The sequence below is a fragment of the Barbus barbus genome, assembly GCF_936440315.1.
Source record: "Barbus barbus genome assembly, chromosome: 29".
Classification (NCBI taxonomy): domain Eukaryota; kingdom Metazoa; phylum Chordata; class Actinopteri; order Cypriniformes; family Cyprinidae; genus Barbus; species Barbus barbus.
The window spans coordinates 678,030-698,831 of record NC_136757.1 but is presented as its reverse complement, the minus strand read 5'-3'; the positions used below and the strand labels follow the sequence as shown (position 1 = coordinate 698,831).

Sequence of the window (20,802 nt, the reverse complement as noted above, 5' to 3'; positions counted from 1 at the left end):
ATTGTTGTAATTGAGACACATTGGAGGGTTTTCGAGCATGAACCGCCTTTTTAAGGTCATGCCACAGCATCTCAATAGGATTCAGGTCAGGACTTTTGACTAGTTTCAAGTTTATTTGTATAGCGCTTTTTACGATACAATCGTTGCAAAGCAGCTCTACAGGAAATTAAGTTTCCACAATATATTTATATATTGCAGAACCTTAATATATTTAACTTATGGCACAATTTGGTAATTCTGTATGTTGTCTAAGTGTTGGCATCCTCTGAGGTCCTCTGAGGGGTTGGCATTATCTTTTCTCAGGTGTTCGGTCGTCTCAGATCATTTAAGGGTTGGATCCAGACTGAAGCTTCTGTCATTCCTAGTTAATCCCGTGACAGAAACAGAGAAACAAATAGAGACACTCATTTATTACCCACAACCCCCCACTCCACATTCTCAGTCATAGAAAAACAGCAAAGCTGAAGACAGTTTAAAATGTATGGACATAAATGTAAAAATATTATGATTTTTGAAGGTAATGAATTGATCCAAATAAGCGCTTGTGTGTTCATCATTTGAGGAACTGCATGCAAGCAGCACACTGATCATGATAATTCTGCACTCTTATTCTGTCACTGATCATCAAATATTCACAGTTGTCTGTTTGTTCTTGTCTTGGAGAAGAGGGTGTACATACAGAAGAGCTGGACAATGATCTCTGTACCTCTCTCCTATCGCCTGTGCCAGGTTTGATTATTAAATATTATTAGCATGATTCTCTCTGCATGCAGTATGAGTGTGTGTGTGTGTGTGTGTGTGTGTTTTCAGTAGCAAGACGCCACTTGTCAGGTCTTTAGTACTGAGATATTCTGTGAGATAGAGAGTGAATGTAATGCTGCTTCTCAAACTACCAAAAAAGTGTGACAGTGCTGAATGATCTTTCTCAATACTTACTAAACTCCAAGAGCACATAGCTGTCATCTCTTTGCTCAGTGACTCTTGATTTGTCTGTGTTTGTGGTCAGAACTGCCTCCTGGCTGGGAGAAGATCAACGACCCGGTGTATGGAGTCTATTATGTTGAGTAAGTGTAAGATCCCTCCATCTCACAATCAGTCCAGGTCACTGACTGAATTACAGAAACTCCCAGTGTGTGTGAATGTAGGGCCCGGACTTTATTCTGTTCAACACTGCTGTATTAGGTTTATCAGCTTGATCTTTTTGAAAACAATTACTGTAGGAATCATTCAGTAACAAAACACACGGGATCACGGCACATTTCAGATAGCTTCAGGCACTGTATGGTTTAGTGTAGAGAATTATAATCAGCAGAGCTTGGATCCGTCTGAAGATGCTGATGCTGACCAGTTGTGTCTCTGTGTCTCAGTCACATTAACCGTAAGACGCAGTACGAGAACCCGGTTCTGGAGGCTCGGCGGCAGAAGCAGCTGGATGCACAGCAGTCGCCGGAGGACGGACGCTACATCAGAGGTGCGGATCACTTCAGAGTCAACTAGAACAGAGAGTGAAACACCACCAAAAACTGATATACACTATTACCTGTGTAATGCTGTAGTATTTACTTCCGTAGCACTGTGAGCGTTGTGTAATTTGATTACATATGTGACCCTGGAGCACAAAAGCAGTCATAAGTAGCACAGGTATATTTGTAGCAATAGTCAAAATTATAAATTTTTCTTTTATACCAAAAATCATTAGGATATTAAGTAAAGATCGTGTTCCATGAAGATATTTTGTAAATTTCCTACCGTAAATGTATCAAAACTTCATTTTTGATTAGTAATATGCATTGCGAAGAACTTCATTTGAACAACTTTAAAGGAGATTTTCTCAATATTTAGATTTTTTTGCTCCCTCAGATTCCAGATTTTCTAATAGTTGTATCTCAGACAAATATTATCCGATCCTAACAAACCATACATCAATGGAAATATTATTTATTCAGATGATGTGATTTCCAAAAATTGACCCTTATGACTGGTTTTGTGGTCCAGTGTCACATATATCAAATGGGTTACACTTTATATAAATTTCTACTCAATTGCTAATTTCGACTTTCCTTTTCCTTTCCTATTTCTGCTCTAGTCAAATCAAGTGAATATTATTTGTATAGCGCTTTTAACAATGCAAATTGTGTCAAAGCAGCTTTACATCGGCTTGATATGAAGCTGGGTGGCTTTATATCAGCTTTACAGTATTTAGACGGGAAATAGTTTGTAGAAATAGTGTCATTCTCCTCTGGCCAGACAAAATCAGCAGTTTAAATCTAGACTAAAGCAGAATCAGATTGTGCAAAGGACTCATCTGGTTCCTGTGGTCTTGTCCCGATGGCTGTCTTGGAGACAGGGTCTTCACTGGGGGTCAGTCTCTGGGGCTCATCTAGGTGTCCTGGCTGTAGAGGTCATCTCTAGGTGCTGATCCACCATCTGATCTGGATACAGTCTGGATCTGGGTGGCTACGGTGACCTCTGAATAAAGAAACAGACTAATATTAGCGTAGATGTCATTCTTCTAACAATGTAACAAGTACATCAGGTGTTTTGAGAAGTGTTCCCGGTTCCGGTTAACCTAATTAATGCAGCCTAACAATCCTTTAACAGATTTGAATTATAGAAATGTGATAGTGTGTTATGTGTAAGCCAGGTTAAAGAGATGGGTCTTTAATCTAGATTTAAACTAACAGAGTGTGTCTGCCTCCCGAACAGTGTTAGGTAGATTGTTCCAGAGTTTGGGTGCTAAATAGGAAAAGGATCTCCGCCGGCAGTTGATTGTGATATTCTAGGTATTATCAAATGGCCAGAGTTTTGAGATCGCAGCGGACGTGAAGGACTATAATGCGATAAGAGCTCACTCAAATACTGAGGTGCCAAACCATTCAGGGCCTTATAGGTAATTAGCAAGATCTTAAAATGTATACGATGTTTAACCTGTTAACGTTCACCAGAGCGACGGCGCACTGAAGCGTTTTTTTCCCCACTAGTTTAATGTTTATGAATGAATTTAACGTGAAAGAATATCATTAATCTTGACAAACTATATATCATTCTGAAGGTCTAAGCCTCAAGCATCGACGACAGATCGCTGTTTTTCGATGGAAAGCTTATAAGGAATGTATTTGCTACATTTGTGTAAGCAGTACACATCAAAACAGGCAGAGTAAAAAAGCAGTACGTACCTTTATCATTGTAATAACGAGCCACAAACGCGTCCACTGCTGAAATCCCAGTTTAGTTAGAGAGGTAAGGGTCCACAGAACAACATCCCAGCGAGCACTTTTAGTCCAGCGAAACAATAATGTCGTAATAAGGATGAATATTCCTTTGTTTACGTTCCGTACAATAGAATCGTCAATAACCAGAGCACTTTCATCAGGTTTCTCAGTGGGTGCTTCACTGAGTGGGGAGAACCTGTTTGATGTTCTGACCGGAAAAGAAGAGCGGTGTTTTGACCCGCGACTAGGCCGCCTTACAGTCACCCAGCTGCCCTGCTGCACGGGATCTACTGGAACCGGACAATGTACAGAACTCGCTGAGCTAGTCGAACCAAAGCAGTATTTACAGTGACAAGCTAACCGGATAACGAACGCTAGCGGTTTTAAAAAGTGAACGATCAAATTAGTTTGATAGATAATACCAGAAATATGGTGGGAATTTAAGTTATATATTATCACTTTAAACAACAGAGGGTGAAAGTAAGATAGAGATTCAACAGAAAAAAAGCGAAGCTACACAGAGCTACAATCTCAAACCTCTCAGCAGCACGACAGACAGAAGCAATCGATCATCTTTCTAGATCAATCTCTACTCTAGACTTTCTTCTAACTGTAAGTAACTTTGCAACAGCATGTCAACTAACTCTCATGTGGACTGTGAGGTTAGTGTTAGGGTTAGTAGGATAAATGGACATACTTATAACAAAGTGACTTACAGTCAGCTGAATATCCATCAAAATAAAGATCTGAAGCAGGCGGTAAATACTCTAACGACTGCTGGTTGAGATTATAAAGTTACTGATAGTTAGTAGAATGACTAAAGTGAACAATCAGAATAAAGTGTAAGCATCAAATGAATTGACAAGACCCTAAATCACAAAATCATTTCAAATATATCTGTTATTTCTTATTCTTTTGAATTGATTCTTATGCTCACTAAGGCTACACTTATTTGATATTACATTAAAAAGTGTAATATTCTGAAATATTACAATTTAAAATCACTGTTTTCAATGTGAATATATTCTAAAATGTAATTTATTTAAAATGTATTTAAATTTAAAGCTGAATTTTCAGCATCGTTACTCCAAACTTCAGTGTCACATGATCCTTCAGAAATCATTGTAATTTTCTGATTATTAATGTATTTACTGTTATTTTTGGTCGATTTAATGTGTCCTTGCTGAATGAAAATATCAATTTAACTGAAAAAAAAAAACTGCCCATCACATTATTTGAGAAATGCCAATATATGTAATGTGTGTGTGTGTGTGTGTGTAGTAAAAAGTTAAATTTTTCTTTTCCCATTGAACATTGAAGTAGTGCTTCTTAATGATTTTTATAGTTTTTTATTTAATGTTCCCTTCTGTTCTGGTTGTGTTGTTGTTTGTGTTAGAATGGATAGAGGAGCACTCGTCCGCCGGCGCTACGATTGGCTCTTATGTGCCCAGTCATCTGGAGACATACAGAGACCCTCAGAGCATTCCGTCGGCCCCTCAGGCCCCGGGCCCCAGGCGTGAGACTTCACTCACACTGACTCAATAATTATTTATAATGACACGTCTGAATAATGGATAACTCTGTGTGTGTATGTGTGTGTGTGAGCAGGAGGAAAGCCGTTCTTTACCCGTAATCCAGCCGAACTCAAGGGCTCCTTCATAAGCACTAAGCTGCTGAAGAGCCGGCGAGGCTTCGGGTTCACTGTGGTCGGCGGAGATGAACCGGACGAATTCCTGCAGATCAAGAGTCTGGTGCTGGACGGACCAGCCGCTGTGGACGGAAAAATGGAAACAGGTCCGGACTTTCTCTTCCATGTTCATCTGAGCATGCGCTTCTTTAGCCCCACCCACACTGAAATCGAAGCTCCGCCCTTCTTACATATTAATCATCCAAAACTAGAGAGTGCTTCACACAAACTGCATATCAAATTACAAAATTTCTGTTGAGTTCTGTTGTGTGGCATCACTTTTGCATTAAATGTGAGTAGAATCTGGTTAAGAAATGCAGTTTGTGTTTCACTTGAAGTGAATCATTTTAGCTAATCGTCCCTGTGCAGCATTTTATGCCCCTTTCTTCTGTAACCCGTCCTGAATGATACCTGAAGAGTAAAGGACTGACTTTGAAGTAAACTATGTCAAAAAACATTTGGTTCAGTATATCAGCCTCACACCTCCAAAACAAGGGATTTACAAAGAGTTTGCTAATCGGTTAATCGCTAAAGGGAACTTGTTCAGAGGAACGATTAGACTGTGATGCATCAATTTCAGCAACAGAAAATATTTGGTTAAAACAACAATTTTTAGTCTTTGCCCAAAAAGGTTTTGGAGGCCTGAAACTGATGCAATCAGTGTTGTATTAAGACATCAATAAACTTAATGGCACGTCACGTTTTTTATTTTTTATTAATTTTTTTAAAAGTAGACAACATAACAGAAGACCGCAGAAAAACAGAAGGAATATACCAAAACCAAACATGCAATGTGTTGTGCAACAATACTCCCCAGCCTTCTAATACATGTGAAAAGAGAAAATGTGTATAAACAAATAATAATAACAGTAGTGGTAATAAAAAGTAATAATAATAATATAAGCAGATCCAGTATGTACACATTGCTATTATTGATAATAATAAAAATAACATTTTCTTTTTCTTTTTTTTTTTTGTTACTATTCCTGTCACCACTGCCATCCTGAGAAAATAGCTTACAAAAAAAATCATAAGTATAGCGCTGAGGCTGTCTCTAACGTGTGTGTGTGTGTCTCAGGCGACGTCATCGTCAGCGTGAACGACACGATCGTGCTGGGATACACTCACGCTCAGGTGGTGAAGATATTCCAGTCCATCCCCATCGGCTCCATGGTCCAGCTGGAGCTGTGCCGCGGCTACCCTCTGCCCTTCGACCCTGACGACCCCAACACCAGCCTGGTGACCTCAGTGGCCATCCTGGACAAAGAGCCCATCATAGTGAACAGTCAGGAGGGCTTTGAGGCTATGCCCGGCCTGGGGTCCGGCGGTGGCGGCCCTGGGGCCCCTGAGCCTGTCTCGTTCGGCCCAGCCCCAGACAGTGCTCTGAGGGGCCCGGCTTACGCCAGCGACGTGGTCACGCTGGCATCCTCCATAGCCACGCAGCCTGAGCTGATCACGGTCCACATCGAGAAGGGTGACAAGGGCTTGGGCTTCACCATCACAGACAGTCTGGCAGGCGGAGGGCAGAAGGTGAAGCAGGTGGTGGATTACCCACGCTGCCGAGGGCTGAAGGAGGGCGACATCCTGCTCGAGGTCAACAAGAGGAGCGTGCAGGGCATGGGCCACAACCATATCGTGGATCTCCTCAGCAAATGTCCGCGAGGGAGCGAAGTTACTCTACTGGTGCAAAGAGGTGAGCGCATGAATTCCCACAGAGAACCTGCTTTACTGACCAGCGGCGAGCTGCTCCGCTCCAGTTAGGACTGAACACAGTCCGGTCGAGAAAACTGCAAAATGTACAATATGTCACCTTATATATTATACATCAATGGAAATATTATTTATTCAGCTTTCAGATGATGTATGATTTGTTAGGATAGGACAATATTTGGCTGAGATGCAACTATTTGAAAATCTGGAATCTGAGGGTGCAAAAAAATGTAAATATCAGAATGAGCTTTATTGGCCAAGTATGTTTACACATACAAGGACTTTGTTGTAGTGACAGAAGCTTCACAGTGCAACAGAAAGACAGCAGCAGGACAGGACACAGATAATAAAAGAATAACAACAATTAACCAAAAGGCAATGTGCAAAACAGCAAAAACACAATATATAATATAGACAACTATGTATGTACAGGTCAAGTATGTGCAAATTAGAAATGAGAAAATAAAGATAAAATTAGTGAGTGTGGTGAATGGATAGTGTATTATAGTTGTGTGTTCCACGTTTATTGTTGAGTGTTCATAAGATGAATTGCCTGAGGGAAGAAACTGTTCCTGTGTCTGGTTGTTCTGGTGCTCAGAGCTCTGTAGCGTCGACCAGACGGTAACAGTTCAAAGAGGGAGTGTGCTGGATGTGAGGGGTCCAGAGTGATTTTACCAGCCCTTTTGCTCACTCTGGATGAGTACAGTTCTTGGAGAGTGGGGAGGGTTGTACCAATGATTCGCTCAGCAGTCCGGACTACCCTCTGTAGTCTTCTGAGGTCAGATTTGGTAGCTGAGCTGAACCAGACAGTTATTGAGGTGCAGAGGATGGATTCAATGATGGCAGAGTAGAACTGTTTCAGGAAGTCTTGTGACAGGTTGAACTTCCTCAGCTGGCGAAGAAAGTACAACCGCTGCTGGGCTTTCCTGACAATGGAGTCTATGTGAATATCCCACTTCAGGTCCTGAGAGATGGTGGTGCCCAGGAATCTGAATGACTCCACTGCAGTCACAGTGCTGTTCATGATGGTGAGTGGGGGGAGAGCAGGGGGGTTTCTCCTGAAGTCCACGATCATCTCCACAGTTTTGAGCGTGTTAAGCTCCAGGTTGTTGAGACTGCACCAGACAACCAGCTCCTTAACCTCCTGACTGTAAGCAGACTCGTCACCGTCCTGGATGAGGCCGATCAGTGTGGTGTCGTCTGCAAACTTCAGGAGCTTGACAGAGGGGTCTTTAGATATGCAGTCGTTGGTGTAGAGAGAGAAGAGCAGTGGGGAGAGAATGCAGCCCTGAGGAGCTCCAGTGCTGATGGTACGAGTGCTGGATGTGAATTTACCCAGCCTTACTAGCTGCTGTCTGTCTGTCAGGAAGCTGTTGATCCACTGGCAGACGGATGTGGGGGCGGAGAGCTGGGTTAGTTTATTCTGAAGGGTTTCCGTGATGATGGTGTTAAAAGCGGAGCTGAAGTCCACAAACTGGATCCTCACATAAGTCCCTGGTCTGTCCAGATGCTACAGGGTGAAGTGCAGTCCCATGTTGACTGCATCATCCACAGACCTGTTTGCTCTGTAGGCAAACTGCAGGGGGTCCAGTAAGGGTCCAGTGATATCCTTCAGATAAGCCAAAATCAGTCTTTCAAATGATTTCATGGCTACAGACGTTAGGGCCACAGGTCTGTAGTCATTAAGTCCAGTAATTTTGGGTTTCTTTGGGACGGGGATGATGGTGGAGCGTTTGAAGCATGAGGGGACTTCACACAGCTCCAGTGATCTATTGAAGATCTGTGTGAAGATGGGGGCCAGCTGGACAGCACAGATTTTCAGACAGGCTGGTGACACACCATCTGGGCCTGGTGCTTTCCTTCTTTGGTTCTTTCTGAAGACCTGGCACACATCTTCTTCACTGATTTGAATTGTAGGTGTTGGGGAGAGAGGGGTTGCTGGAGGTGTGAATGGTTGTGTGGAGGGGTGTTCAGGGCGGGTGTGGGGTGATCTTTCAAAACGACAAAACTCGTTCAGGTGGTCTTCCAGGTGTTGATTCTCCAGAGTGCTTGGGGATGGTGACTTGTAACTGGTGATATCCTTCATTCCTATCCACACTGAAGCAGGATCACTGGAAGATAATTTTTTTCCTGAGCTTGTCAGAATAATTCCTCTTTGCCACTCTGATCTCCTTTTCCAGTGTGTATTTGGCCTGTTTGTACAAGACTTTATCCCCCTTTCTGTAAGCATCTTCTTTGGCCTGACAGAGCTGTCCGAGTTTGGCAGTGAACCATGGTTTGTCATTGTTGTAGATTAGATGAGTCCTGTTAGGAATGCACATATCCTCACAGAAACTGATATATGATGTTACAGTCTCTGTGAGCTCGTCCAGATCATTTGCAGCGGCTTCAAAAACAGACCAATCAGTGAGGTCGAAACAGGCTTGTAGATCCCGTTCTGTTTCATTAGTCCATCTTTTAACAGATCTTAATACAGGCTTTGCAGACTTAAGTTTCTGCCTGTAAGTCGGAATAAGATGAACCAAACAGTGATCAGAGAGTCCTAAAGCTGCTCGTGGAACAGAGTGATATGAATCCTTTATTGTTGTGTAACAGTGATCCAATATATTACTGTCTCTGGTGGGACATGTGATGTGCTGTCTGTATTTTGGCAGTTCGCGGGAGAGATTCGCTTTATTAAAGTCTCTGAGAATGATTAAAACAGAGTCCGGGTGTTGTTGCTCACTCTCTGTGATCATATCAGCGAGTTTCTGTAAAGCTGTGCTCACGTGCGCTTGCGGTGGAATGTAGACACTCACGAGAATGAACGAGCAGAACTCCCGCAGCGAATAGAACGGTTTGCAGTTAATGAAGAGCGTTTCTAGATCTGAACAGCACATCTTCTTTAACACAGTTACATCTGTACACCACCTCTCATTGATGTAAAAGCACGTCTCGCCGCCGCGCGATTTCCCTGTTGATTCTGCGTCCCGATCTGCTCTTATCAGCTGGTAATTAGGCAGATGTAGCACGCTGTCCGGTATATCGCCATTCAGCCAGGTTTCCGTGAAACACAGAGCAGCAGAGTTAGAAAAGTCCTTGTTTGTCCGGGAGAGCAGAAGGCGTTTGTCCATTTTGTTGGGTAGAGAGCGGAGATTCGCCAGATTGATGCTAGGCAACGCCGTTCTAAATCCGCACTGACGAAGCTTCACGAGCACTCCAGCACTCCGGCTCGCTTCCCCCGTCTGCGCCTCCTGTAGCGTTTGACCAGAGCTACGGCTCCGCCAACTACAATGTCCAGCAAAACGTCCGAAAAATCAAAATCCGGTAAAAGATTTTGTGGTGTGTTCTGCTGAATGTTCAGCAGGTCATCCCTGGTAAAACTGATCTTATCTGAAAAACAAAAAACAGGAAAAACAAACAAAAACAATACGAACACTGAGGAGCAACGCGCACAGTAGCTGCCATCATCGGCGCCATTTATTTAGTCCTCAATAAAAATATTGAGAAAATAGCTTTTAAAGTTGTTCAAATGAAGTTCTTAGCAATGCATATTACTAATCAAAAATTAAGTTTTGATATATTTACGGTAGGAAATTTACAAAATATGTTCATGCAACATAATGTTTACTTAATATCCTTAAAGATTTTTGGCATAAAAGAAAATGGATAATTTTGACCCATACAATGAATTGTTGGCTATTGCTACAAATATACCTGTGCTACTTATGACTGCTTTTGAGCTCCAGGGACACATATTTGTATGATTGAGTAATAGAACTACTCGCAGTGTGTTTTTGCAGCATTGAGCGTTGTTGCTAATTGCAGGCATGTCTGAACGCAGCGGCCATTCAGAGGCTTTTTCACCAGTTTCTACATATTATTATTATTATTATTATTATTATTATTATTATTATTAGTTATTAGTCTCATGGACTATGGGCCCGTTTTACTAAACAGGGCAACTTACCACAAGAACGCAATTTCAAAACGGCACCAATGGGTTTCTAAGTTTCTTTACTGACAACGCGCAAATGAAAGAACACAGATGCAACATCTCATTTACATAATGACCAACGCAATTTACCAAGCGCAGCGCTATTTAGCGTAAGGATATGTTCGGATTTGGATAATGTGTTCTTCTGGCATTCCAAATAAATTAATACATGTGGAAAAAATCCTCTCCCTTATACCACGCACTCTGTGCCTCCTCGCAGCAACAAATGCAGCCATTTCAAGCGCAAAATATTTTAAGACATACTTTTTTGGGGTGTTATATAATGGCGCAAATACCAGTAATTTGACGAGCGCAAACGTTAGTAAATCTCGTTGTGTGATTCATTTGAATAATCTCCGCCCAGAAATTCCTACAAATGCATATTCAATAATGTCAGGCGCAAAAATAACTGTCCACGCCTTTTCAGCGCTAATTCTTCACTGTGCGTCTTTAGTAGGGGTGGCACGGTTCGCGGAAAAAAACCGAACCGCACGGTTCTCCACACACGGTTCGGCACGCGCTAGGACCGCGGTTCAACTGAATTCTGACAACGCATGTGGTTTGTTATAAATAACACGTAAAACAAATAGGGTTCGGCTAATGTATGTTTCTGTTAATGGATGCGCATTCTGGCTTCCCAGTACATTATAACAACAGCGATGAGAAAGAAAAAGTAAAAAATAAGTGGACAAATCATTCACTCTTGTTCAATGCGAGTGCGTATGCTGGAATATGAGCATTTATTCCGTCATCACCCGGGTGCTGATAGCGCGCGCACAGGTGAGACCTGAACAGCACACGTTGATATCGGTGTTTAGACTAAAGTCATGTAAGCTTTGCCAGCTCAAATATTTAAGAGCCAGAGGACGCGAGCTCGCGCGCGCAGTGAGAAGATTTGTGCGTGCGCTCATCAGAAGCGTGCAAACCTGCGCCTCAGAACGCGCGCAAATATGAAGCTCTCTCTGAAGTATTGTGTTTTAATGGATAAATTCACACAAAATTCTGTCAAAATGCCCGTCTTGGTAAGTATCCTATAGCAGACATAGCCGGCTGGGCGTACAGTATCAGTGCTTTCTCTTAAAGTGACAGTTAATATTAAATAAACAGCAACAACAAAGAAATCACTCACTGCTCTTGATTGAATCGCTTTTGTAACTTTAATAAAGAGTAATCTTTAATTTATACAGTCAAATATGCAATGCTGTTTTACCTTTGATTACTTTAATCGTACTTCAATTTCTGTACCTAAAAAACCCCCTGAAAATCACTGATTATTTTATTTGTATCTTTACTCTATTGTATTTTTATTTGTGCTGTTGCTTGTAGTTAAAGGTCTGCTTTTATTTGTGTACACTCACAATGAAAACAAAACAGATTTTATATATATAACATGTAATAATATTTAGCATTTTCACATCAAAATAAAAGAAACTGAGCAAAGTAGATGTCTTTTTTTCCCTGTTGTACCGAAATTGTATCGAACCGTGACCCCCGAACCGAGGTACGTACCGAACCGTGACATCTGTGTACCGTGCCACCCCTAGTCTTTAGTACCACCTGACAGTACTATTTTAATGCCAAAAGATGGTTTGCGCTGGCGCAAGCTGTTAGTAAAACTGGCCTATGTGTACAGTAAATATTTTTATGAGAAATTGCTTGTTTAGGCTTTACTAAATATAAAATAACATGCAATTATATTGTGAAAATATTTCACATTTTGCAGATTTACAGTTTACAACTGGCGTTTTGAATAATTTAAATCTGATTGCCTTTCTGGGCTCTGCTGGACTCACTCAGACTTAGGGCTGGGTATCGTTCAAAAATTTTCGATACCGATACCTTGAGTTCGATGCCGGTTCCTGAACGATACTTTTTTCGATACCATTAATAAGATTACATTATCTTAAAAAACTATTTTTTTTAGCTTGTTGATATTTATACAGACTCAAAGCCTCATCTCCTGAGCCACTGCACAAAGGAACAAAATATATCCAACACAATAAATAAATAAATAATTTTAATAAAGTTCAAATTGTTTTCAGTTTAACCATCTGTTAGGCTACGTTTACATTAGTGCGTGTTCATTTTAAAACACATCATCACTTCTAGGTTGTTAAAGACTTCAAGAAATTTAAAATCTTCATCCACTTTCATAAGTGGGTGTTTTATTTTCTTTCACCACATGTTTTATTGTTATTAAATTCTGGTGTAGTATGTCTAATTATTTGAATGCATAAAAACAACTAAGTTTATTTAAATTTATTCTTAAAATAGCCTTATGAAATGTTTTATTTTTCCTCAGAAATTCTGTGTTCTGTATCTGGTTTTCAAATGAAGACATAAAACATTAATTTAATCTATCTTTAAATTATTGAAAATCAAAGTTTATTTATTTTGGCAAACAAAGGGGGGTTACTATTAAAATTAAAACATGGAATAACTGTTGTGTGATCATTACTAAAAAAAAAAAAAGTTTTAATAATTTTAATAGTAGCCTAGTAGTAGCAGTATGTACTGTCTGCTGAACAATATTAATATATTTCTGCCGCAGTGTCTTCCGAGTTAAACCGAACTTTTATTTTGACGGGTTGCCTGGAATACCTTTACAGTTCTGTGTGTATATGATATGACGCTAGTTTTCCTCGAATCAAACGGTAAAATGCTCATTAATTGACTCTCACAGCAGTTCTGGAGATGTTGTTCATGTGTTTATGTCCTCATGTAGTGAGGCGGCAGACGCTGAAATGACCGCGAGCTTCAGTCTGTGTATAGCAAACAAACTGCGCGATATAGAGAGCAGACTGCTCCGTGCGCTTTCGAAACGCTCTCGCGGATGTCAAACACTGATCAATCAGCACGTCGCCGTTTCTAGTCAAACACACCTAGTGCTGCAGGATTATTGGCTCACTGACGGTGATGAGATTAACCCCTTAGGTATCGAAATTTGGTACCGAACGACAAGACGTTTTTCGATACTCGGTGGTATCGAGGCAATTCGGTCGGTGCCTAAAAAGTATCGAACGCGATACCCAGCCCTACTCAGACTCCAGCCATAAAACAGTATATTTTCTGTTGTTGTCATGCGTCAGTGTCTGTCCAAATATACTGTACAAACCGTACATCAGTTCTGGGAATCATTGTGGCAGAAACATGCCACTCATCTATATTCACAATCAGCTTTGCATTGATTTCACTGATAGCACACACTTGCTTATGTTTGTCAAAGTCTATAAACGCCTGTCAGCTGTGATCATTAAGCAGATATCTAGCAGAGTGGAGGACTGAACAGAAGTATGCCTTCTGTCATATTTCTGTCCATATTCAGAGTTGTGTGTGTGTGTGCTGGTATTCATTACGTGATGACCAAATTTCCCCACAAGTATAGTAATAGCAGTAAATTTTAACATTTTTTGGTTCCCATGAGGAAACAAGCTTATAAATCAAACAGAAAGAAGTGTTTTGAGAATCTAAAAATGAGGGGTAGGGTTGTTGTCAAGACCACCTAAACCCAGACCAAGACCAGAGTGTGTTGAGACCAAGACCAAACCAAATTCACCTGAAAGAGCCACCTTTACTGCCTGAGAAATGTCTTATCAATAATCTTAATGTCTTACTAAATGAATACAATTAGTATAATAAGGCACTAAATTTCTCATCACGATTGTAGTGACCAAAATGATCATGGTTATCAGTATTATCACGGTATTTTTAAAATGTGCTGGAGATGTTCAAAAAGTACCAACATATATAGAATACCTTTCAGCATTCATAGTGCCTTCCAAAACATGCAAGCTGCCCATACCGTATGCACTTATGCACCCCCATACCATCAGAGATGCTGGCTTCTGAACTGAACGCTGATAACATGCTGGAAGGTCTCCCTCCTCTTTAGCCTGGAGGACACGGCGTCCGTGATTTCCAACAAGAATGTCAAATTTGTACTCGTCTGACCATAGAACACTTTTCCACTTTGAAACAGTCCATTTTAAATGAGCCTTGGCCCACAGGACATGATGGCGCTTCTGGACCATGTTCACATATGGCTTCCTTTTTTGCGTGATAGAGCTTTAGTTGGCATCTGCAGATGGCACGGTGTATTGTGTTTACCGACAGTGGTTTCTGGAAGTATTCCTGGGCCCATTTAGTGATGTCAATGACAGAATCATGCTGATGAGTGATGCAGTGTCGTCTGAGGGCCGGAAGACCACGGGCATCCAACAAAACAATCCAACAGAAAAGATCCTAGTTAAGAAAAAAGTAATTCAGAAAGCATCTTAACCCTAAAAGAGGTCTTAAGGTCCAAAATTGTTAGGAGTACGGACGAGGACTTTTAAGGGGCTTAAGAGTTTCTTTAGCAGTGGAGAAAATGGACGAAACATGAAGAGGGAGAAGAAGAAATGTGTTGCACACAATGCATGACAGTGAGTTAATAAGACTGTCCAGACTTGACTATTGCAATGCTCTCTTGGCAGGTCTTCCAGCCAATTCTATTAAACCTCTACAATTAATCCAAAATGCCGCTGCAAGATTAATCTTTAATGAGCCGATAAGAATGCACGTCACACCTCTGTTCATCAATCTGCACTGGCTACCAATAGCTGCTCGCATTAAATTCAAGGCTTTAATGTTTGCCTACAGAACCACCACTGGCTCTGCACCCCTTTACCTAAATTCATTACTTCAGACTTATATGACCTCTAGAAGCCTGCGTTCTTCAAGTGAACGACGCATTATTGTACCATCCCAAAGACACACAAAAACACTTTCAAGGACTTTTTCATTAACTGTTCCCATCTGGTGGAATGACCTGCCCAACTCGATCCCAGCAGCTGAATCCTTACCAATCTTCAAGAAACGGCTAAAAACTCATCTGTTTCATCTTTACTTGACCCTCTAACTCTAGCACTATCTATTCTAATTGTATTTTATCTATGTCTTTTTATTAAAAATAACAATAATAATAATAATTATCTGTACTGCGTTAGGCTAACCAAGACTTGTTATAGCACTTGCACGTTGTTGCTCTTTTGTTGGTTTTGATTGCTTCTTATGTCCTCATTTGTAAGTCGCTGTGGATAAAAGCGTCTGCTAAATGACTAAATAAATAAATAAGACGCTACACATTAGATCGAGTTGCTCTCAGATTGGTCCTGAATCACTCTTAAGCTAAGACTCATAGTTATGTATTTTAAAGCTAAAATAAGAACTCTCTGAGAGGATTCTTAGAATCTTTATGAATACGGGCCCTGATGTCAATTAATTTAATTAGTTGCTAGATGTTCTCCCAGCTGAATCTTTTCAAAATGTCTTGCTTTTTTAGCCCTTTGTTGCCCCCGTGCCAACTTTTTTGAGACCTGGTTTAGAGGAAGAGGTTTAGAGGAAGAGGATAGAAAATACAGTGTTTACAGCAGAAAAAAACATTACGCCTATGGAACAGGCGCACACACACACACTCAAACACTGACACTCTCTCACACACACACGTTAAGATCTGTGCAATGCCATGAATTTCAGTATCATGCCTTCGTTTGTTTCCATGACGATACTCAGATTATTTCCAGTGAGATGGAGAACAAACAGAAAGCTGATACAGAGACTATCAGAAATCAGCTGGAATTTCTATGCTTTTGTTATCATTATGAGGGTATATTTTTGTACCATGTAAAGCACACGTTCTGTAGAATCCATCATAAGTCCTCGTGTGCATTCCTGACACAAAGTATAAATCGGTTAGTGAGAGCTTGTTTGGCTCAAAGTCTAATGCGACACATATCTTTTGCTGAGAATACAATCCCAGAATGCAATAATAATAATAACAATAAATCCAAGGAAACGGATGAAGTGAGGGTAATGTAGATAATAAACAAACATATTTGATTGTTAGTAGAGCTGAGCTATTTCTGTGAATGCACAGGATCCGTTAGCCACTATAGGGAATAACTAGAATGAGTGCAGGAAACTGTAAATCACTGAAAATAAAATTATGACAATACTTTGAATTAATATGATGAGAAATGGCAGTTTGCAGCATAATGAACTATTGGACAGCTGAAATAACTGGAAGCGACTGACTCCAGGAGCAGCACACGTTCACGTGTAAAACAACCGCGCCACTCTTACGCTAAAAATAGGGAGGAGAGACTGAAAGCACTCCAAGAAAAATCCCACTCCTTTCCTTCATAATGAATTCACATAAAGACTGAACTACCATGAGCTTCAAGCTTATGAAGCAATGCTTTATGCTTCTGTTGAGGCCATCAGTCAATCTCATTTCAGCTTCATGTAGAAAAAAATATTAAAATGTATTAGCCAAATTCCAGGTGGAGAACCACACCAGCCATGAATCCGTTTATCAATGCATTAAAAACTGTGATTATGAATCGCCAGTTTTATACTGCTGCAGACATTCAGGCAGTGATCTGACTGAAACAGACTTGACTTCATTACATCAAATCAACATCAAATTAAAAAATACTCCAAAATATTGTGTGTCACAACACAAGACATTCTGCTGGAATACTGTGCATGATAAATAATACACCTGCCCACATTATACAGGATCTTAGATTGTGATCTAATGACAGGTTTGGGTTGCTAATTGTGAGACTATTGATTAAGGTTAAAGCATGAAGAAATGCCAATTCTATGACATGCTTGCTTTTAAAACTCTCTGGGTAGAAAACAAATTCAAATACATTTATTCTTTTTAAACCACATGAATTTCATGAATGCTGATTAAATATAGACATAAACATAGATTCATGTGTGTAAATATTGCATGATTTTACACTCTTTATATTCATTCGCAGCATGTAGAAGATGTGTGACATGAGTCTCACTGGATTATCGTGTGTGTGTGTGTGCATGTGTGTGAATCAGAGATGCACACACACACTCGTGGGTGGGTGGAGCAGGATCCTCAGCAGCAGCTGATGCATGAGCACACACACACATGCACTCCAGCGCACAGACAGAGGCTCTGCTCTGATATGAGGAGCCGTGTGTGTGATATGAGGGTGATGATTTCTCTTTCTCTCTGCCGCTGTCTCACAGGAGTCCTGCAGCCTAAGAGAAGCCCCAAAGTGCTGGTAAGACAACTTCCCTTTCATTTCTCACCTCATTTCTATCAAAATAGACAGTCTGTTGCAATCAAATTGTTTTCATCTTTGTGTCTCATCTGTGTCTATCTGTTGAGCTGATATGTGTAAATGGACATTGTAGGTCTGTGCACTTGAAGTAACAAACCTTCCTCACTTGAGAATGAATGCCTGTTTAGAAAAATGTATAACACAGCAATTTCAAACAATGCATTTAAGATGTAAGTTGTGGTATTGGTGGGAAAACCACCCAAAAGATTGGTAATCCCAGGATTAAAGAATCATTTAGTACAGTGGTTCTTGGAGACTCAGCGTCTCTCTTATCTGACACACTGAGTTCAGTTCAAGTAGTCTCTCCTAACGAGCTGATGATCTGAATCAGGGCTGTTAAATGAGGGAGACACAAAATGTGCAGAGCGGTGGGTCCCCTGTTGGTAAATTCACTGGCCATCTTGCCTTAGATCCCCTTTCACAGTTGGCTTTTTAATCTGTTTGCCATTTGATGTCAAACACTTTTTTAACTCTTCCTTGACCATTCAATCCATTGTTAGACCATGCACAACACGACACACGATAAGGGTATCTTTTCCTTGGTAATCCAAATGTGTGTGCTAACCTGCCACGACAACGACAGGGGATTGTATTTGAGAAACGGTTTCTACTGTATTTTTGCAACTCTGCGGCTGGAACAACAACATACGAACTATGACAGTAATAATCTTAGGTATTAGGAGTTAAAAGTGGCTAATGTGAGTTCAAATATAATTTGCTCATACAATATTCATGAATTAGATTAATCCAGTTGGTTGGGAGTGCTGTGCATTTACAGAGAAGCTCCGCCCACATGCACTTCTGATTGGCTGTGATATTTGATTGATTCTGTCACATCGCGTAGCCGTGTTGCGTGTGGTCTGGACAGACAAATTGCTTGTCGCTGGAATCTTGTCACGCCACGTCTGGTCAGGAACCGGTGTTAGATGTTTGTCCAGTCTATAAACACAGATCGTCATTGGAGCATGCTGGCAAGAAGTTACAAAAACGTTCTGTCTCAAACTGTTATCATATAATAAAAAGCTGACATAAAAGCGCAGCATAGTGTTTTCTGCAATATCTTGGCAATAATACTACATTGCATTGAAAAGTGATATGTCAAAAAATGACCATGCTTCCTGATTGTTTCTGCTTGCTTAGCTCTTCACTTTGCTGCTGTTGTGAATGTAATTACGCCCTGCATCCACCCCATGTACCCCTGTATCCCAATAGCACTGCACTATAAACAGCACCACAGCATAGCCACCGCACAACAACGAGCTGACAGCCAACACTCCAGCAGGGTGGAAGAAGCAACAGTAGCATCAAACAACTCCACTCATGTTTTTATCTGGGAGTGTAATAATCTAATTGTTATTAGCATTTAATAAGCATTATCATGTCAGGTGAATGAGATTATAAATATATAATAAGAAATGTGAATAATGTATCAAATCAAGACAAGTATTGGCTTTGCAGCAAACTCTTTGCACTGTGTGTGTGTGTGTGTGTGAGTGTGTGTGTGTGTGTGTGTGTGTGTGTGAGTGTGTGTGTGTGTGTGTGTGTCTGTGAGTGAGTGAGTGAGTGTGTGTGTGTGTGTGTGTGTGTGTGTGTGTGTCTGTGAGTGTGTGTGTGTGTAGTTTCTGAATGAGAGGCATGTGCTTGAATTGTTGGCACACACTCATCGTATCGACTCTGTGGGATTGTGTTGTCTCCTGTCTATCCATTCTCTCTATGAACTGTCTATTTTTAGGCCTGGCCTCTTTTTTGTTAGTTTCTCATTCTATCCCCTCACTTGCACCAAATTGAATTTTCTTCCTCTCTACGCATATTATTCTTTCTTTCTAGGTCAAACCCATTATCTCTCAATCACTCATCCACAATCAGAACAATACATGGATTTGGCTGATTAAGAGTTTTGTCGTCAGGTGCTCATTGAGCAGTGGCAGCAGTGCCTCATCAATAGAAATGTATCTGCCATCAGTCTGTCAATGATAGAGTACATTAGCACCACAGGTGACGTCTGAGCTTGGGGGGCCAAACCAAGACAGTCGATTTACTCAGTCAAATTTTTAAATACATTTAGCATTTTTGTAGTAAACGTACAGATTTACACACTGTGTACCATTTAAGCGGTTTTACTATGATTGGCGTGTGAGGTTGCTATGGTAGCCAGATACAGTGCACGTAAATTACTTGTAAAAGCTGCGCTGTCTATTTTTGCTGTGCTACCAATAAACACATCAAATATTATGCACTGTAAACATGTTTGCCAACAGAATCGTACACTTTAAGCAAATCAGCGAGTGAATTACCCACTGCTTTTAAACAGATGTCTGTTGGTCATGATTCTAGTTAAACACACAAAAGCAGGCACACAAAGATATTTAGTAACGTTAAATCTTACTGAAAATGGCCGATCAAGCAGTTTATATTCTGATTTTATTCTGTGTGCATTAAATTACAGTTGGATGTAAATAGCCCTTTTCCTGACGTAGATGTAAAACACTGAGCTGCTACAGATCACCTTTATGAGGTGTCTGGTCTGGAGTCCTCAAGGTTTTTGGTATTGGTATTTTGGTTAGGTCCAGATTCCACTGCAGTTGTTTTATGTTGTAAAAAGCTATATATCCATGTAAGCCATGCAACAGGCAAGCAGGCTAGTGTCTGCCAGATTCGTCACACGACAACTTCTTATGCAAAATGATATTGGAGAAGCCATTAGTAAGTTAGATTGTCAGATTTTTTTTTTTACAAAATAACCATTTAAAATATATTTTAAAAAACTACATTATGTGAATATTTACTTTTGAGTTGAAAACATTATTAATGAACAAATATTTGGTCAAATCTTTTAATCGTTAGGGGAGGGGGCAGGCCCCCCGCAAGCTCCGCACATGTTTGCTGCTTTAGACACACCCCCCGGTTTGACTTAATTGACAACAAACACTGTGTGACGTCTAAAAACCACAAGCGTGAATGAGATTCTCCACTGCGACAGGCAACTGTCTGTGAACACCTTAATTTCTGATCTGTTTCTCATATAAGGTGTCATATGGCTTCAGAAGGCTTTATATAAACTACTTTACT

At 40.6% G+C, this 20,802-nt stretch overlaps 1 protein-coding gene across 1 annotated transcript in view; it reads left to right on the top strand.

Annotated features, from left to right (window-relative positions):
* Positions 1–504: 504 nt before the first annotated feature.
* Positions 505–20,802, top strand: part of LOC306849916 (membrane-associated guanylate kinase, WW and PDZ domain-containing protein 1-like) — a gene marked incomplete at its 5' end in the record, with an annotated part of 43,636 nt that continues 23,338 nt past the window's right edge. The window contains 8 exons of the mRNA XM_079385300.1: positions 505–517; positions 667–729; positions 1,007–1,064; positions 1,368–1,471; positions 4,609–4,728; positions 4,821–5,006; positions 5,978–6,592; positions 17,639–17,673. Coding sequence (XP_079241426.1) covers positions 505–517; positions 667–729; positions 1,007–1,064; positions 1,368–1,471; positions 4,609–4,728; positions 4,821–5,006; positions 5,978–6,592; positions 17,639–17,673 — 1,194 coding nt within the window. The remainder of the gene's footprint in view (positions 518–666; positions 730–1,006; positions 1,065–1,367; positions 1,472–4,608; positions 4,729–4,820; positions 5,007–5,977; positions 6,593–17,638; positions 17,674–20,802) is intronic.